The 20468-nt window shown below is 34.0% G+C and overlaps 1 protein-coding gene across 5 annotated transcripts in view; it reads right to left on the reverse strand.

Annotated features, from left to right (window-relative positions):
* Window positions 1-1074: 1074 nt before the first annotated feature.
* The window catches only part of NRCAM (neuronal cell adhesion molecule), a 64731-nt gene continuing 45337 nt past the window's right edge, over window positions 1075-20468 (reverse strand). For 3 of the 5 annotated variants that reach the window (XM_063309424.1, XM_063309423.1, XM_063309422.1), the window contains 6 exons: window positions 19351-19416; window positions 17965-18090; window positions 16576-16728; window positions 13262-13393; window positions 12323-12401; window positions 1075-1394 (listed from right to left, as the gene is read on the reverse strand). In XM_063309424.1, the coding sequence (XP_063165494.1) occupies window positions 1157-1394; window positions 12323-12401; window positions 13262-13393; window positions 16576-16728; window positions 17965-18090; window positions 19351-19416 (794 nt within the window). In that variant the 3' untranslated portion in view covers window positions 1075-1156. The remainder of the gene's footprint in view (window positions 1395-12322; window positions 12402-13261; window positions 13394-16575; window positions 16729-17964; window positions 18091-19350; window positions 19417-20468) is intronic. The other 2 variants (XM_063309425.1, XM_063309426.1) reach the window with 2 other exon arrangements.

Consider the following 20468-nt stretch of genomic DNA (forward strand, 5'->3'; position numbering starts at 1 on the left):
AGCAGAAATGTGCTGTTGTGAGCATGCTGTATTAGAATATTATTTTGAGAATATACTAATGCAGCAGTTTTGTATAAATCACATAAGGCCATGGAAATGTAAGTTGTATTCTATGGTTTATCTCCATAAAGAAAGAAATCTTAATGAGTTTTTATGTAGCTTAAATACAAACTATTCCTAATCAAACCAACGTATCTGGGTATTTGAAAATGATTGAATTACTTTGGCAATTAATCACACACTGTTAAGCGAGCTGAGTTGGACAAAATACATTGGGAACATTTCTGCAAGTTCTTTTTCTGCATTTGTTTCAATGTTACCATGTGCAGAAAAGTTCCTGGTGGATGATGCCAGTTGCAGTACATAATGAAATGCACATTATTTAAAGCACTGAATATATTTTGCCATGTGTATTTCTGGAATAACTTTTTCTAATTTGAAAATTTTACATCCATAACTGTACAACTCCAAAATGAATTAAAACAACATAAAACATAAAGCCCAATGTGTACTAGATTTCAAAAATAGAACACTGTGCTGCAGTAATACTTTGTAGATTAAAAAGCCTATAAAATAAGAGAAGCAAAAAGCAGGTATCAGAATCTCAGTTAGCATCAGGAAATGTGTCATACTTAAAGTCATTTATCAATCATATGCTGTACATCCTGTTCCTAACTGTCTTGCAGAAAAGACATAATGACATTAAGCTAGACATTAAGTCACCAATTTCACAACAATGTCCACAAAGACATTGAAGTTCTATATAATACTACCATAACACTCTGACAATGAAAATGGACATCAGGGATTTAGTCAAAGGATGTTTAACAAATTATGAAAAATCATTTTCAGTGGCATAACTGGTTTGTTTGAGATATATGCAACACTTTGCATGCATTATACTGCAGTTGCAGTATTAATTGATGTTGCTCATCTTAAAATCTTTATAAACAAATGCTGTGCAAAATGCTTCCAGTTTTGTATTCTGATTTAGACTTACTTTTGTTATAAATTCTAGCAGTTTCATCTATATGCACTATATGCACTTATTGAAAAAAACAATGCATTGTTTAGAACATGTCTTTCTTTTCAGGTCTAATTTGGGGAATTTGTATAAGTGTAATGCAGATGTTGATATGGGACAGAGCTTCTTTAATTAGACAAATGAATTCATTGCATTAACTGGGGAAGGAGCTTCAGAACTTTCATTTCCTTCTGCAGGTTCTTTCTCTTTTTTACCACTATATTGTCCAATAAAGGAGCCATCCTCATTGAATTGGCCATTGACTCCTTCTCCATAGTCAACTAAACTATCATCACTGTCTTCCTTTTTCACAGTCCTGTCTGAGGGTGACCTGCTTCCTTTTTTCAGAGGCTTGTGGTCATCAGCATCACTGGAAAAAAAAAGGAGCCATCTTTTAAAAACAAGTGTACTTATATATACTTTCTACAGCAATAAACTTTCTATAGCGCAGTACAAAATAAATGATGCATACTGATTTTGTCAACATTATTTTAGTTATTACATGATCAAGACAAATTAATACAGTGCAATTGGCATGAATACATGGTGCAATAATGGTTTAAACCAAGAGGTTTCCAGGTGCAGAACACCATTTTTCCCACCATACATGGCTTTTCAGTAAAAAACAAAAATTCAGCTCCCAATTTTGAAACAAAGGGAAAAAAAACACAAGCATTAGATATGGCCTTTTGTCTTCAAATACAAAACTTACGGTGTACATTGAAATTAGTTTGTTAAATTTCTTAATTCTTGATTCCTAAATAAGAATGAGGAATGAATTTGATTAAATGAAAAGCAGTGATTCTTTCATTAGGAAAATATAATAAATAATATGTTCTATTTGAAGTAATTTGTTATGTCACACATACCAGGTTTGAAATATTTAACCTTACCTTTCAAGAGACCTATACTGTGTATTCCATTAAAAGGGTACAGAAGAAACAAATGAAAATAGCCTAAGAAGAAAAGCAGAATCTATATCCTGATAGTGATCAGTATTTAACTGAATCAGAACCAGAACTCAATCACACATTTAAATGTTTATTACCACAGAAAGAATAAATATTTTTACAAACATATGTTGCCAGGTATGGATAAAGTGACAGATGTTATCTAATGCCACTGAAGAAAGTACACAATTTTATATATATAGCTGCCTGATGCATATATCCTCTGCTGAAATTCTAACAAATGAGAATGCATAAACAACGTATGTAGCAGATCCCAATTTTAATAATTAACTATGCATACATTACTAATAATTTGCACATGCAGGCATGCAAAGTTCCTGTTCTTACCTTACTCCAAAGCAAGTGATGAAAGAGAACTATGTTGTGCAGAACCACTGCTGCCTTAGTTATATTATTTGGACAACAATATAATTATACACTACCATTACAATGTAGGATTCACTTATATAAGAATGGATTTCTTGCTATTTTTATATCCTTAAGAAATAGCTAGATATATGTTGGTGAAATTATTTTCCAAATCATTATGTCACATTGGTGAGACATATTTGGATTTTTTTTAATTGTATAGCTACTATAGAGGTACAGACTTCAACACTATCTGGTAATGAACCAATTCTAAGTGTATCGATGAAACCTGGTGAACATTTGTGTGATTTTGCCAACACTTGAGACCTTTATTTTCTTGTCCATTTCGGTAAAAAAATACACACTGTTGTCTATGGTAGGATTAGCTTTTTAATTTTTTGATATAATTATCTATCATACTACCACATAGTGCCCTTTTGCTAGTCTCTAACAAGGAGCAATTGTTAGGTATTCAATATTCTGTAAAATGCTAAAGATATGAAATATATTTGGTAGAACTGCTTGGTTGAAATCTTTAGGATTAATACATATAATACTTTTGTGCTAATCATGGTCAACCCAAATAGGTATGGATAGTATACAGTGATTTTCCTTTACTGAACATATACACAGTATTACAACTTTGACAATGTATATATACTGACAAATATAGTTCTCTGATATGATTCCTGTGCTTATTATATTAAATTTTATTTTTTGTCTTCTATCTCTGGATTCTTGTAATCTCCTCCAGCAGCATCTGTAAGTGATATGAAATTGATGACAGGTGTGTGATGTTATCACACAAAAGCTACAATTATGTACAATAACTGGCACAAAAATGTAAGTCATGGCAGTTGTGTGATGCTGTCTTCATGGACCAGTTATTTGTGCCGCTTAGTCTTCCTTGAGGTTGGTCATTTCCTATTTTGGGGTCCTCTATTTTATAACTTCCAAAAGCACTTAGACCTACTGTGTATGTTTATGTAAAGTGTAATTTCAGCTTTAGGATTACAGTTTCAAAGGCCACAGAACAACCAGGAATAATATATTCACATTTTCCCTCTCTGTCCTGGTTCAAATAATTCAAAAGGGTGACCAGTGCTAACTCCCTGCCAATTCCAAGGAAAAGAATCCTGATATTCTGTTTCATCTAGAACCTCTGAAGTTTCAATATGTCTCCCTTTTCCACAAGCTTGACTAAATATGGAATATTGGGAAACAGCTGATATTTAAATCAGCAAAGTCCAAATGTTGGTCCTTTAGCACGGAATTCATCACTGTCTGCTTTAGGATGATGGGAAATTCTTCCAGCAAAATAGAAGTATGAATGATTTAAGTGATCACTGGCTGAACAGAATCCTTTGAGGCCCTTGTAAGCTAAACTGGGGAAGGATCTTACAGGCAAGTAGTGGCATTAACAAAATGAAGAATCTTATGAATTCTCTCCGGGGACAGATAATGAAACTGATTTAAATCCAAATCAGTAGAAGGTACAATGGACATGATAAATTTAGCATTACCCAGTATGACATCAATCCTAGCATAACTCTGAGAACTTGTATGAAAAAGGTAAAGGTAAAGGTTTCCCTCGACGTAAAGTCCAGTCGTGTCCGACTCTAGGGGGCGGTGCTCATCTCCGTTTCTAAGCCTTAGAGCCGGCGTTGTCATAGACACTTCCGGGTCATGTGGCCAGCATGACGACTCGGAACGCCGTTACCTTCCCGCCGAAGCGGTACCTATTGATCTACTCACATTGGCATGTTTTCGAACTGCTAGGTGAGCAGGAGCTGGGACTAGCAACGGGAGCTCACCCCGCCGCGCGGTTTCGAACCGCCGACCTTCCGATCGGCAGCTCAGCGGTTTAACCCGCAGCGCCACCGCGTCCCTGTATGAAAAAAGAACCCTGCAAATTGCTCACAGTGGAGCTCAGATGTTATTAGAGCACCAGTGGAACTACTCAATTACTCAAAAGTCTTGGAATTTCCAACATCATTCCTATGACCATCTGTGTTAGCTCAGTCAGGCATTCTGCTAGATAGAACAGTCTGTATATTAATAAAATCCCTCTCTTCACTGTCTATTCAAAATGAGGCACATACATAAGACATGACAGGTGTTCTTATAAACCTGTTATTGTTTGCCCCCCACACCCTCCCTGAATCTCAGTGGGTTCAGATATTACCTTCTAGAATTTTTATGGATTTCAGAATTAATGTTGTTGTATAGGCATACAGAAATGTGGTTTTGCAATAAATCACCATATATGTACATAAAGTGGTACAAAATGTGGTAGTTAACTCCTATGTTTAGTAGTGGAAAATACTTAGAATTTGATACAAAACTGGAATGTATCCTGAAAAAAATGAATCTAAAGAGTAAAAATTGTTTTAATTTGGCATATGCTTCACTTAAAAATGCTTCGAAATAATGTGTAGCATTATTAATTCAGATTGTATTTGTTTTATGTGTTATTAGAGAGTATAGGATTTTTTCTTTCAAATAAATTTGTTGTTTTGTCCAATTTTCTTCTATTCTTATTTCTTTTAGGCTTGCTTTACAAATTACTCATATATATAATCTAAATAATGAAAAAAAAATACTTACATGTTTGGTTGCATTGTTTCTGTGATTTTTCTATAAGCTAGTAATGATGCAGATTCTAACATCTGTATAATTAAAAACACACACACAAAAACAAAAGTGCAGCTTTACACACATGTGCACCTGCACAGAGGTGTGAGTTTACAGTTACAGCACATGCAAAAATTACTTTAAAAAGGCTTTCTTCTTTTTGCACACTATATGAAAAAACAAAATTAATATTGCTAGAAGACTACAGTAAATGTTTAGGAGGGTTACCCAGAGAAACCTCTCTCTGTTAAAATGGGATGCATTTAAGTGACATGATTGTCAAGTTTTGAAAGCTTTGATACATTTAGTATCCTTGGACATTGAGAAACAAGAACCGAAAAAGAAATGGGGCAAAACAGAGCTTCAGTTTAAAAAAGCTGAACACTAGATTCTGTAATTCCAAATGAATGAAGAAAGAATGCAGCTATCTTAAAGGGAGATATAGAACTAAAGAAGAATCTATGTACTACAGCTCAGAAAAAAAATCTTCTTACAGCTATGTGCGTGGGAGGCACTCAGGTGATCTCCCATTACTACAGTACAGCAAGCCCAATTCTCTTGTTTGTCTGAAGAGGGTTGGTGAGAGTATAGGGAAGATGTGGGGAAGAGAAAATTTTACTAAATGCGTTCACATCTATATGGGATGAGTGCTGCACAGAAAATGCTCCTGCATTCATTTCTATGGAATTGTTGTAAGTGAACCTTTTCCCACACTTTCATGAGAAGTTACACTGTCTTCATATTTGGTAAAAACTAGACAACCCTGTGACCCATTGTGTCATCCTTTGAGAGAAAGGTAGTGCAGTCTGATGTGACCAGAATGAACATTAAATTTTAGGCTGACCGTATCATTTTTACCCCAATGCTGGATGGTCCCATGATCCTCTAAGAAGAGTATATATCATAAATAGAAAAATAATTGTAGTGGCAAACAAACTTCAATAATAAGCCAATCTTTACTTACCTAAACATATAAACAGAATGACCATGGGTAGGCAAAAAAAGCAGTGGGAGCGAATTCCAACTTCCTGCTGGCTTCCCCATTGACTTTGTTTGTGGGAAGCAGGCAGGGAGCATCAGAAATCATGATCACATGACTGTGGGGATGCTGCAACGGCCACAACTTTGTGAATAAAACTGGTCTGAACATCGTGGAAATTTCAATTCCACAGGAGTAATGGGTCCTGGATTTTTTACGCATTCTTTAAGTTAGCAGATTTTAGGTACCTTGATTCAAAAATTGTTGCGGTATAATGCACTGTTTGGACTAACTTGAGGGAACAAACAGACAAACAGAAAAACACAATGAGAGTTTTAGTAGTATATAGATAGGGCAGTGAAATACCCTGACTCCTTGTAACTGTCCTTCAGAAGTAAGGCAATAAAAGAGATCTATATAAAATTTAACTGGATTCTTTGTCTTTGATTTTAATTCTTGGTGCAATATTTTAATATGGGGCTTTTACATTGTCTCATCATCAGAAATCTGCATCATCACTATTTTTTTTTTGTATCATCAGGTTAATATAAAAGCAGGATTCCATGCAGGAGGAACCCTTGTTCTTATATCATGTTGAGTATCTCATGATTCTTGATGATGCAGAAATGAGTGGTACTGCTTCAGGTTCTAGAAGATCAAGTTCCACATTAACTTGAAAGCAAGGCCCAAGAAATTTGAAATGGTACTCTGACTATGAACAGGAGTAGTATAGTTAGTACCATTTCTTAGACATATTTGGAATGAATCCACTGAGATAAATGGAACTTACTCATGATTTACTTTCACCTACTTTACACTTATTTATTAAGTATTTAAATTTACTAATTTGTTTTATTTATTTATTTTTCAAATTTGTATCACCGCCCATCTCTCCCAAAAAGGGAGTTTTTCCTTAGCCTAGGAGTGCAAAATGAAGTATGGAGTATTATAATTGATGTGTGACATAATCCTGAAATACTATGTAGTTTTACAAAGGCATGGGCAAAAACCAAAAACTAAAACTTACAACCAAATAAAAAACACCATAAAAATGCCATACATAACAAGTGCATTCATTCTGCTTAAGTGATTAAATAAATTTTTCTACAAAATATTCCAAAGCAAAGATTAAATTAGTGCATTCAAAGTGTCACCTTGATCATATCAGGACACCTATACTCTCATATCATCTACATTGCTTATTCTACTGTCTTTCTGCACTGCAGAAAATAAACTTCTCTCTGTCTCAAGATGGCGTATTCTTTCTCCTTCACACTGCTGAAATTTCAGAAGCTAAGTGTGCATAGTGGTTGATTACATTTCAGAGAAAAAAGGAAAGTTGAGTTTTTCCATAAATAGCCTGGGAGTGCAAAATAAAGTATGGAATATTATAAAAAATAACTTATATTAGAAAAAAATAACTTAGAAACATTGTTTCTAAGATACAGATCACAGAAAACAAATTTTAAAGAGCAATACATTAAAATATTAAATATTTCTTATCATTTATAGTAACACTTTATAATGCTGGACAGTTTACTACATTATTAATTACTTTTATTCTTCCTGCTTTATTTGGTTTGGAAGCTCTTCTGAAATATCACAGCAACCCTTACAAAATTAAAATAACTGTTACATCTCCTTATTTTTTTACAATTTAATGCATTCTGAAAGTTTTGAAACTAAGATCAACACTGAAAAAATCCTTTAAAACTTAAAATGTTTTGAATCTCTCTCTCCCTACTCATACGATTAAGAATACCAGAATAACTACAAGTGAAATATACATTTTAGCACATTATGTTCTCTTTTTTTGTGAAATGAAAAAATTACAATGGGAAATTCAATCAAGTATTTTGCTATTTGCAAGTATAAAACCAGTTTTCGTAAACTAACATTGGTGTTAAATATTTACTTCATATAGGAAATATGATATATTATATAATATCCTCTGGTTAAATTATACTCCTGTTTTCTTTATTGGTTTCATGAAATAAATAGCAAACTTGAAAGTAATAGATGAGATACATTATAGTGAAAAGGTGATCATGGAAAAGCATAAATAAACTGAAAGTAAAATATTTGAAAAATGTAAGTGTATAAAAGAACTTCATCAACACATTTAACAAATTCAAATTAAACTTCACCATATCTTTCCAATTGTATTTTATTACTTGCTAATACTCTTCACTTCAAGGATAGGCAGATATAATAAAACACTAAAAAATCAGAGTTATATACTGTATATGTACGTATATAACGATGGAATGTTATGCGATGGAATGTCCCCTCAGAAGGTTTCCTGGCTCCCTGCAAGAACCACATCATCTCGAGGGTATTTCTGACCAATGGATAAACGATCTAGATATCCGGCCATAGGCTTAGTTCCTTTAGTAACTGCTCATACATAATTTAATTTATTCATAATTTTATTCATCATGTGTATTGCGTGTTTTTAAAATAATTTATTGTCCCACTTTTATATGTTGTTTTTGTGATTTTTATGCAACGATGTTGCATTCTGCTATGCCATACAAAATAAATAAATAAATTCTTACGTTGTTCAGGAGCTGATGGATGACCTTGCCTAGCAGTTTCATGTAGATGTTGAATAGGATTGGGGATAGAGTTGAGCCCTGGGACACTCCACGTAAGAGGGATCTAGGGTTGGATCCCTCTGCTACCAACACTGACTGCAACTGGCCTTGGAGGAAGGAGAAGAACCACTGCTACAGTGGTCCTTTCTCCCAACCTGCTCAGCCAGCCCAGAAGGATACCATGATTGATAGTACTGAAAGCTTCTAAAAGACCTGGGAGGGAAAGGTGAATGCATCAGCCCCATTTCAAGCCCTCTAAAGGTCATCGAGAAGTGCAATCAATGCTGTTTTTGTGTGTTTCAGCCTCACTAAGTAGATCACATAAGGACTCAATTCTACAAGGCTAAAGCTAGCCTTTTATTGAGAGGGACTCTAACAAAAGAATCTTATGAGTCTTATTGTGCTGTATTTCCTCCCCATCTCATGCTCATATGAATTAGGGAGGTGTCTGTCTGAGCCTCTTCTACATATTTTTTGCTTGTTGTGGATTCAAGATACGTTTTTCCCCTTGTTGGCTCTCTCCATCAAGGTCATCCTCCTTACTCTCTACATTACTATAACCCAGCCTTAAACCTGACTGAAGAGTCCAGATCATTTGCTTCTTCCTGGTCCCCCAGGTAGCAAATGCAACTATCACCTTGTCAACAACTCTTCCCAAAAAGGAAAAGTTGGAAACTGGATGAAAATTGTCTAGTACTGTTGGGTCCAAGGATGGTTTCTTGAGGAGGGGATGGACCATTGCCTCCTTCAAAGAAACATTCTCCACTGTTTGAACCCAACTACATGCTACTTCCTGGCTAGAACTTACGCTACTCTATGCTGCTGCTACAAATAGCAGCAAATATACATATCTTTAATAATTTCATTGTATTAGAAGGGAAATGTTTACTAATGCTATAATTTTTACAAAAGCAAAATAATCCCAAAATCTCATTTTAAATGATAGCTTTTAGTTTATCAAAAATTGAGCGCAAATTCCTTCCTTGATACTGTGAGGCATCTATTGCTGTGTTCACACGCTGTGCTAAGCCATAATAGTATTCCCTTGTTTGTAACAGAATGTTACTGTGAACCTAGCCAACAATGATACAAGCCACTGTTAAGCAAACCAAGCTTAGCATGCTGTTTGTACCCAACATGGAATCTTGGGCAGCAATGGATCAAAATAGGATCATGTCATTAGATTCTACAAAAACAAAACAAAACAAACTAAAACAAACCAAAGCCAGTCAATGCTATTTAGCTCTTGAGCTTGAAGAATAAAACTTAAAAGTGCCACCGTAAGTTATCTCTTAGGGTTGCAAGTTCCAATTGGAAGATATGTATCAGAGTAAAATTGACTATGTATGCTTCTCTAATGAGGCAATATGGAGGATGGGATATGGTCAAGCAAAACAAATACTGAAGGAGAGGATTCTTGACATGGGATGGCAGCAAGAAGTGGCACCAAGGCAACATAAGTCTTCGAGGCTTGCTTTTACTACTAAGCCAGCTGACTACTGCCAATCCTTAACAAATCAGAATGTTATGTTATTTGCTCCAACTAGCTATGATGCCCTGGCCTCAGCAGGGATTGATAATAAATATCAAAAGATTCCTTTCCATGACTGCCTCTGCCCATGTGACTCCTGTATCACAGAGGATGTGTGACAGGTCCTATTGTATTTGAGTTCCTACAAAGAATTATGTGGTCTGTTAATTAAGGTCCTCATAAAAGAACCCCAGACAGAGATGATGACTGGCATGCCTTCTTTCTCCTGGCAGACCACAACAGCACCCTTACTCACAAAGAGGCCAAATTACATGTGGCTGCTATGAGAGGCAGCAAATGTTGTGCAAAACAACTGCACTCTTCCCATACCTTTAACATTAACTTTAACCCCAATCCTAAGGTTTTTTCTTTCTTTCTTTTCTCCTGTTGGTATTGTTTTCATGATTTATGGGAAAGCTGATGTATATTTTATGTATTAAAGCTGGTCTATGATGGTAATAAAGATTATTCTACTGGTCTCTGACTATCATTCCATCAACACATTTCTCATGTGATCATTTGAAAGAGGTGGAATTACAATCTTAGTGCAGTAATCTAAAGAGTGTCTGTCTTCCCCATTAGATCATTTAGACACAGCTTTGTTAAAACAGGGACTGCTTCAAGAAACACATTTCCTTATTGCATGGGAACCAATCTCAAGTGATGAAAAAAGTTCAGAATATTGGAACTCTTGGGAAGAAAAATGGAGTGTGTGTGTGTATGTATGTATGTATGTATGTATGTATGTATATATATATGTATATGTATGTATGTATGTGTGTGTATGTATGTATGTATGTATGTATATATATATATATATATATATATATATATATATATATTCCAAACAGAGTTGACTTTCCAATTTAATCTACAGTTCAGGGATTTCCTAGTGATCTGCCATCCAAATATGAAACATGCCTGACATTGCTTAACTTTAAGGAATCAACCTAGATCAGCTAGATGCTTGGCATTTACAACTAAACAATATACAATAAATAGTAATTTATAGTAATTAATAGTAATTAATTAAATAACTATTGATTTAAAGCTGAAAATATATACTGAATTATAAATGAAAAATAAACAACACCTTTTTAACTGCACTACAGAAAAGTGCAAGACAAAAAAATAAAAATTAATATTTTTGGTTTAAACTAAACATGCCGTTCTGAAGGTATCAAGAGCTCTCCAAATTAAACTGTATATTATTAATAGTATAAGTCGCTTGCATCAGTTAATTTGTGGGGAAGGCATGCATTTAATTTGTTTTGTTTTGTGATGGATTAGCTCTGAAGACAGACAACACTTTTCAACTAAACTGTCGGTGTTTCATATCTGTCGAGTTACGGTGAAGTTCATACATCATATAATGTTAACTTTTTCTTTTACTATTTCCAAACCAAATATATGATTATTCCAAGGCAAATGGCAGAGTCCACCTTTTTCCTACAACGTGTAAATTTAATTCAGGACATTTAAATAACTTTTATTTTTCTTTCTTTAAAGGAATAAGACAGAAACTATAAATAAATGTAAGTCATGCATGCATCATTTTCTGCCCCAAATCACATAGGAAACACATTTACCAAATATATGAATGAAATAAAATGTTGAATCCAAATTTGTTTAAGTATTGGAATTTCAATACAATAATTTGGATCTGCATTTTATGTCTCTGGGTGATTACAATGTATATTGTCAAGATTCCCCAGCGAGGCTTCATTCCTTGCTTATTTATTACGGGATAAGGCCAGGATGAACATAATATATTTCTGCATAAATACATGGATGATTGTAGCATTAGAAAGAGATCTAGAGATATGGTAAGAAATAAACCAGCTAAAGATTAGTAAGAGCAAAGCTCTACTACTTCTATTCACTTGGATAAATTTCTATAGTAATAGAAATAGTAATAGTAATACTCCAATGTGTTTCTATGATACTATGCTTTGCCGTAATACCATACCCAAGCAATCTGAAATACTTCTTAGAATTAAATGAATTATTAAATGTCTGATAACTTAACATGTTGAATTATATATATCTGAACTGAAAAGTCATTTGGTAAAACAGCATCTAAAATGTTCATATGGCATTATGTTTGAAGATGGTGAGCTGATAAGTTATTAATATACCCTAAGTTAAATATTTTTGAATAGTGTTTAGAAAGTCTGAAGAATGTTATCTTCAAATCCAAGATGGTATGATTAATAAGAAAAAAACAGAATAACTTACCTGTATTCACCAAGAGTTCCATCATCTTCTTTCATAGGTTGTATTTCTGGATCACCATGTGCATCTTCCTTTTCTTTCACTAAAATTTACAAAATTCTACCTTTAAAGATGCCATACATAGGATTTAGAGTTAAACATCCATTAGAAAAACCCTTTGAAGTCTATGAGGCAATTTAACGTTGGCCTCATAACAGGCATGACTAAATTATGAATTGGCAAAGAAGACTGAAAGACTGGAGATATATATCTGTCTGTCAGCCCTACAAGGTTGTCCACATCAGGAAACAGATACCACAGAAAGACTATAACTATACTTTATTAAGAAATAAAGGTATAATAACAGAATCCTCCCAGTCTAATTGTGCTTGCCTTCCCTTGCTCTTATACCCAGGGAGACAGGGGGAAGCCAACCTAAGTCTCTATGTAATAATTTCCCTTCACTCTCAGCTCACTTTTTCATCTGCTGGACAGTTTCTGGACAGTTTCTTCAAGGTCATCTTCACAGCTCCCTATATATGGCAAGTAGCAATTGTCTTGCTAGGACACTGAATTAAATATTCTTAACTTTTACAATTTTTACAATAACTACTAGAAATGGGACAATAGTTAGCTATCTATCAGGGATTGTCCAGAGTAAGCGCTTCAGATTTCCTCTTTTATCCCATCACGTGTTGATCCTTCTATTAGTAGTGTGCTACACTGTTATAGCTGCTCAGATGCACAACACAATTAGTTGTGACTTCATAGCCATACTGGAAACATTTGGACATTAAGCTAAGCCAAAAACAATGAACTATATAGAGTAGGGAAGTCAAGCACACTTAAAGAAGATTTACTTCTTATACTTTGAATCTTAGCAGTAACAGTAGAGATACTTATATTTAAATAAAAATGAATATTTTCCTTTTTAAAGATTAAATCGATAGATATAAAACTTACCAGGATATTTTCCACCTTTATTTCTCCTTATGAAACAAACAATGAGCAAAATCAAGATGAGAAGAGCAACTGCACACATAAGACCAATGAACCATCCTTGAGTAGCAATGTCAACCTGCCGACTTGCCTTTGCTAAGAATGGAAAAGAGGCATTTATTCATACCAGCTCTATACTCCTATGAATTAATTTACATCACTATTAGAAACAAGGTATTTTGGCCTTTTAAAAGCATTTGGCAATTTTTAGTATACTTTATACATTTAAACAAGTAAAAATGTGTAATTTTTTATCTTATGGAATACTTGGCCTATTCTTCTAATAAAAACATTTGTGGCAGTGGTTTTTGGGAATTGTCCTTTGATGCACAACTGTATATAAAAATAATCATCATGGAAACATTTCTCACACATTTTTAAAGGACCTTTCTCTATGCACTAAATAAGAAAATTTGTGTAGTCAGTTTCCTATCCTTTCTCCTCAGAAATCTATGGTCTAGGGACAATGTGGTTCATTTAGCGGGCACCAGCCACATACAAACTGAATTTATGTTCATGTAAAAGAGTGCAATAGAATTGCTAGGATAGTTATAATATTTATAAATTGCTCCAATTTACTCTGTGTTTGAAAAAGGAGTAGCATATCTTTATGCGATATAAAGAGAACAAATTGTTTTTGAGAAAGTTTTTTGTTCCTCTTTTAAAAAGCTAACCTTAAACAACATAATATGAACAAGGAATGTTTAATAGGTTAGAGCAATCTGAGCTTTTCCAAACATGCAGTTATTGGTATTAAAAATACAGTGTCATGAATTAAAGGAAGACATATACATTTTACATTCAAATGCAGTATGTAATGCCATGCCCACTATGCAAAACAGTACATGCTTAACACATACTAATATATAATAAACTATGGTAATAACGTACTTACACAGTTTCCAGTATTTTTATTGCTGTATATTCTGCTAAAAGCATATAGGCTTCTTAAAGCCACTACTGTGTATTTAAATTACATAACTATGTGTAATTGCACTACATAGGCTGCTTCAAATGCATAGGGTATTCTCTCTGAAAAATACAAAAGCTGCTAATACAGGCAAGTCATATGAATTTATTCTACTGTACTTATTTAAAATCAAATCATTACTAAAGCAAATGTTAAACAGGAATCTTTTCAGAGGCCATAGAACATACAGTATCTTGTGAAATTAAGTAATTTTTAGAGCTTTTCCTTATTTACTTCCAGCTAGAGGTAAGTGGAGAGTTAGGGAAATAGCTGTTGGTTTAGATCCAGAGATCAATGAATTGAATGTTGGTCAAAGGATGCTACTACCCAAGAAAGGTAGGACTGATTCCTACTGATTCTTTCTTATCATGCAACCTCATGTTACCTAAAGAGTTACAACAGTTTATGTTCCTCTGGTATAACGTGAGTTGGCTAGAGAAGGATGGCTCATAAAATACTCTTGCCATTCCCACCTCCTTCCAAAACTTTGGAAAAACTCAAGTTTATGCAAACTTCAGAGAAACAATGGGGGAGGGGAATATCTCTTGAACTGTTCTATTTTCTTGTTTTCCCTCCACGGGTCTTCAAATACATCTACAAATGTCAAAGAGAAACTACAGGTGAAGAAGGCATCCATGAAGAGTGCCTTTCAACCTCCAGTGGGGGTTTAGCTAGATCTCAGTAAGTTTCTCTCAGCAAAGAAAACTCTGGGTCCAAATTTATGTAATTAAAAGTTTAGATTTTATATAATTTAAAGGACTGTCAGAATGTAAGGCTTTCATATAGCTGAGGGACTAGTGAATCCTTCCAAGGCCTGGATTGTTTTCTGGGTTTCTGGAAAAAGAAGTAAAAAAATGTTCCAAGCCTATCCAGAAGTTCAAAAGAATACTGCCCTGTTAATTCCAATGTTGGCTTGTTCATCTCTGTCACCCTGCCACTCTTTTGAACTTACTTCCTATTTTCCATCCTGTAAATTAAGCATCTGTAACCATCTAGATGGGGTGCAAAGGGTTTTGAGAGATGTACTTCTCTCATGCAAAAAGTACCCAACTATATTCAATAATATTTCAGGCATAAAAAAGCTGTGAGGTGAGGAGGGATCAGACCCTTTCACCTACAGGATGGTTCAGTTTATAGAGTTGTTTGGATCCAACCCATTACTTGGAATAATATTTATGTGCTGAATGCAAGGGCTTTTCTCAAGCCAGTCCTATAATTATTCATTGTAGAACAGCAATCTGTACTTCTGTTCACATATCAAACAACCAACATACACTTTTACTGAGCACATGATGTTAATGACCTAAAATATCATCTGAGTTAGGGGCTTTGGCCCATTCCTGATAATTTATTTTATCTTACAAAATTAAGTTTATAGATAGAATTCCATTTTATAAAAACAATAGTGTTCACACAGTATGACACTATGAAATAGTGAATGAATAAAAATATTTCAACAACATTTACTACAAAACACTTCTCTTAATCACATTCTTTAAAACAGGTGTGCATCCACCAGATGATGCAAGCTCTTAACTGAGCTCTCTAGCAATCTGTCCTAACCTGCAGTTTAGGGAAAGAGCTAGAGCAAGACAGAAAGAAGAGAGTGTCAGGTATCAAAAAGAACAAAAATGAATAGGTGGATAATCTGATACCCTTTTACCTCTGGTTCCATCCTCAGCTTGCCACTACTCACATATACTCCTGCAGATTACTCCACAGGATATATGATAGAATAAGGTTGCTCACTGCTGCTTTATGAGAATATGTGACATTCAACAAATGCCATTCAAATATTTCTCATAAAATCTATATGCTAAATATGTTTCAATATATACAAAAAACTGACATACAAATTGACATACAAAAAAGATTTTGAATAAATTACTCCATACTATATACACTATTTATATGGTAGCATTTAATGAACATTATGTTTTGTAGTGGTTTTGGATATCCTAATATTAGGAGAATTTACTGCTGGTGTGTAATTTCTTCAGACGTAACTATTTTCAAACATTGTTATATTTCATCATGAATCAAAAGCATACTATACAGAAAAAAAATCATGCCTGCATTATAAAGCATCCTTGAAAAGGAGACATGAGAACTATGTCTTTTCTTAAAATGAATGGCATGGATACCCATGGTGTGAATAAAAATGGGTTGGTGTAGCTCTGAGGAGCATATTTTAAGGAGGCAAACAAGACATTAAAATATGTGAAGAGAACATGACACTGTTTTGAAATGTCAGCACTTAACACATCACAATTCTGAATGGAAGGCAGAATTGCATGGTGTGCCTCACCTGGACCTGTCTCAAACACAGCCTCTGAGTTCCTAAAACCAGAAAGACCCTCAGCACCAACCCGGACTTTATATGACGTTCCTGGTGTTAATCCTTTTAAGAGAAAGAAGCTCCGAGAACCATTAACATTTTCTTTTCTCAATTCTTCTTTGCCTATAAAATTTTTAGGAACACAACATTTACATTCATTCTTAATTTCATGTTGAGATGTCTTCTGTCACTTCGTGATAGTTTAGATTCTAATCTTAATTTTTTTTTCTTAAGATAGAACACCTAGAGAACTATGTTCTAAATATTATTTTATTCTTCATGCTACCCTTTAACAGTCTTAAAAGAACTGAAGTTAAATTTAACTGTTCAAAATTGCAGTGAAGAAGGCAATTGGATGGGGTAATCATTTCTAAAGCATTTTTTTGTATATGATGATAGACAACATTTTCTATTTCTATTTAGACATACTGTACTTCTCTTAAATTCACCAAGAAGGGAAGGGAATCACAATTAAAAGGACACATTCTGGATGAACTTTTATAAACTACAGGTTTTGACCAGCTTACTCCTTTTATTAAGCATAAAAACAAACTTCTATTCATATTGGCTTATAATATCTTATTTGGAACTGATAAAAAGCTGAAGTTCTGTGCAGAGCTGTACCCACTAGAAACCATTTCCTCACATGGTGTAAGTGAGATAGCAATTATATATAACCTCTCGAGAATATCACAACAGAAGGAAGACCAAACAGCAGATACTCAAAGTCTTCCGTTTCAGCATGCCATATTGAAATGTACTTTAAAATATATATTGCTTTATAGTTGTCTGGTCTAAATAAATAAAATTGTTCTTCCGAGAACATAATGTAGTGGCAAAACTAATGCAAAGGGATTTAGTAGGACTGAATGTATTCCACAATGAGCAGTTTTGTGAATTGCTAGGAGAGCTCTACCCACATGTTGCATGTATAGTTAGTTAGATTGACAAATACCAGCTTAAAAGGAATGAGCCATTCCTTTAACAGCCCAAAAGCTATTTCTGTATTTCAAAGGGCCAATAATCTGCTAATTTACTTCTTGGGAGAAAGAAAGAACTAATTCAGTCAGTCCTGTTGTTTCTTTACTATCAAAGTGACTTGTAGGGAAAGGCAAGCTGTGTCAGACAGGAGTGTTTAAAGTTTTAGTAAGTGCTTTTGGCAGAAATCCTAAGATAATCTAAGAAGTCAATGCTCTATGTACACAGTTACACGTATGGTACTTCTACAAAATCTTTGCCCTTAATTTTTAAAACCAAAAATAACTTTGGAAAAGTAAATGAACACTGAATCTTCTTCTATTATTACAATATTGGTAAACATAACATCATTTAGAAGAATTCAATGAAATGTCTTCTTACTGCCTGCCACACCATATTCAACATAAATGTTCTCATGAACTGGACCCTCATATTCCCAACTGATATTGGCATAAGTTTCAGCAGCTGCTGCCGTAACATTTTTGATCCTTGGGTACACTGGCTGCACTGAATATACAAGAAAAAACAGAGCAAAATATTAAAGGCTGCACGTATTCAATACAATCCAACTTCATTTATCTGACTTTTACAAAACAGAATAGGGAAAAAAAAACAGCTTATTGTGAATTCTCATATTTAGAAATTCTACTGAAGCACAATTAAAAGTATCTATCTCATTTTAGTTACTAAACATGGTCCTCCTGCAAACGGCATCAAGACGACAAACTTGCCCTCAGCTCTAAAATGAGCCGATAGACAGAATAAGCCCCTAACTTCATCTGAAACTCTGTGTGTGTGTGTGCACACATGTGCATGTGATTTTGTGAACATGTATGTGTACTTACTGGCTGACTCTGGAATTACTGACAATACATAATGGAATATTCAATGTCCAAAATTTACTTTTTTCCAGTGGCCTAGGATGGGATAGCTTGTAGAAAACCAGTGCAACCTTTTAATGCCTGACACAATTGTGAAATAAATTATCAAACAATATAATACCATCATGTAAAATATGAATATGAGCCTTCTTGGATTGAGTGACATATATGTTGTAGTGAATAAAAAAGTAGAATCCCAGGTTGTAGTCTTATACCTGGATTCCATGCATGAGCTGCTGCTGTAGATACTGAAAAACAGCAATCTCATGCAGATAGTAGCTATAAACTGAACAGCCTTATTCTGTAACCTGTGAGAACTATAAAGAAAGGGCATCAGTCCGTCCTGATGTATTTGTCTCCCATTCTTTTACAAAGCAAACTCCAAGGGAAGAAGGGAGGGTTGCTAACGAGGCAAAAGCTTTTAGAAATAGAATACATACTATTTTAATTTTAGCTGTTTTAATAAGAGGACCATATTTGGTAGCCAAAAAAAGGTAATTATTTAAGATCTGTTCCATTCTGAACTGCTGGAGAATTAGTGACTCCAGAATTAGCTGACATAGTGTATATTATATAACTAAGTTATAACTAAATATAACTAAGACCTTCAATGCAACATCTGTAAGTACTATATTTAATGAGATATTGCCAGATGATTAAGCACAGGATTGAACTGCATATTTATCTACTCTAATGTCCAATTAAATAGATAGCTGTTCCTAAAACAATATTCCAAGGTGGAGGATTCTACACATTTATGAAGAAATATAAAAACATAGACACATTTTTCTAGTTTCATGCAATTTTGTAAATTTCAAAATTTCCTTCTAGAATGGTGCATTCCAGCTGTTTCTATGGAACGTTATTTTGATAAAATAAATAATACCCTTATAAAATGTTGAAGGTACAGTATGCATGACAGATGAGGTTTCAAAAGGGTTTTCTGAATATCCTTCATCCAACAAAGCAGCAAAAAAGAAAACAAAGAGGAAAATATGTTGACATGGTGAATATGTTTCAAGCAGCACATTGCCATCTATTCTCTGTCCTTTAAGTAAATAGCACACATACATATATGAATTTCCATACAGATTTTGATAATAGAATGACAATATCAAAATGAAAACAGGAACTCATTTTATAAGCTTCTTTAACAGATAACCTCTAGTTGTCTTCTAGCACGCCAAAGACTACTGAGTGGAATCTTCTGCCCCTGGGCTGGACATCTGCTTTTACTTTACGAAAAATTCGTAAGAGTCTCATAGTAAGGTTACTAGAAGAACTTATAGTGCACTTAGGTAGAAGCGAATACCAAATAACAATACTGCTCTAATATGTTGCATTACATATGTATTTATCTTACTGAGATTGGTGATGATGGTCTTAGAAAAGCAAACACTTAGAATGTGAAAATGTATTTAGAAAGCATAATGTGAGTGTTTCTCCCCAGCTGTAGCAACCTGACTGGGAAACTTGAAAATGTTCTTTAATTTTTGCTTCTTTAACTAGTTTTATATCCCTTTGATACAACTTTGAAATATAACTTAGGCTGGTTAAACCTGCTTTTACAGTGATGAAATACTAAATACTTGCAGTAGTAAAATTAAACTATACTGAAAATGTTGTAAAAATAGATGCATATAATCCAAGTTAACAATAAAAATGTGAAGAATATAATTTTCAACTAAGGAAACTTTACAATTTTGCCCTAAGATTTTTACACCAATTCCACTATTCATTGAAGTTAATTACTTTTGTGCTTAGACCTGTTTTCTTATCAAAACTGGAGACATGAATTCTTAGGGTTTTTTAAGACTGCTGAACAAATTCTGATTTCTATCAGATTATCAGTTTCATTTTATAATGTACTCATTGAAAAATTATAGCCTATATTTAAAATAAACATTTTGCTCAATCACAAGATAATAAGCAGATTTTCAGTGCTACTGAGAAAGAAGACAAAGATCTGAACCAAGATGCTAAGTATGTGTTACTAAAATGAGT

The sequence above is a fragment of the Candoia aspera genome, chromosome 7, assembly GCF_035149785.1.
Source record: "Candoia aspera isolate rCanAsp1 chromosome 7, rCanAsp1.hap2, whole genome shotgun sequence".
Lineage (NCBI taxonomy): Eukaryota > Metazoa > Chordata > Lepidosauria > Squamata > Boidae > Candoia > Candoia aspera.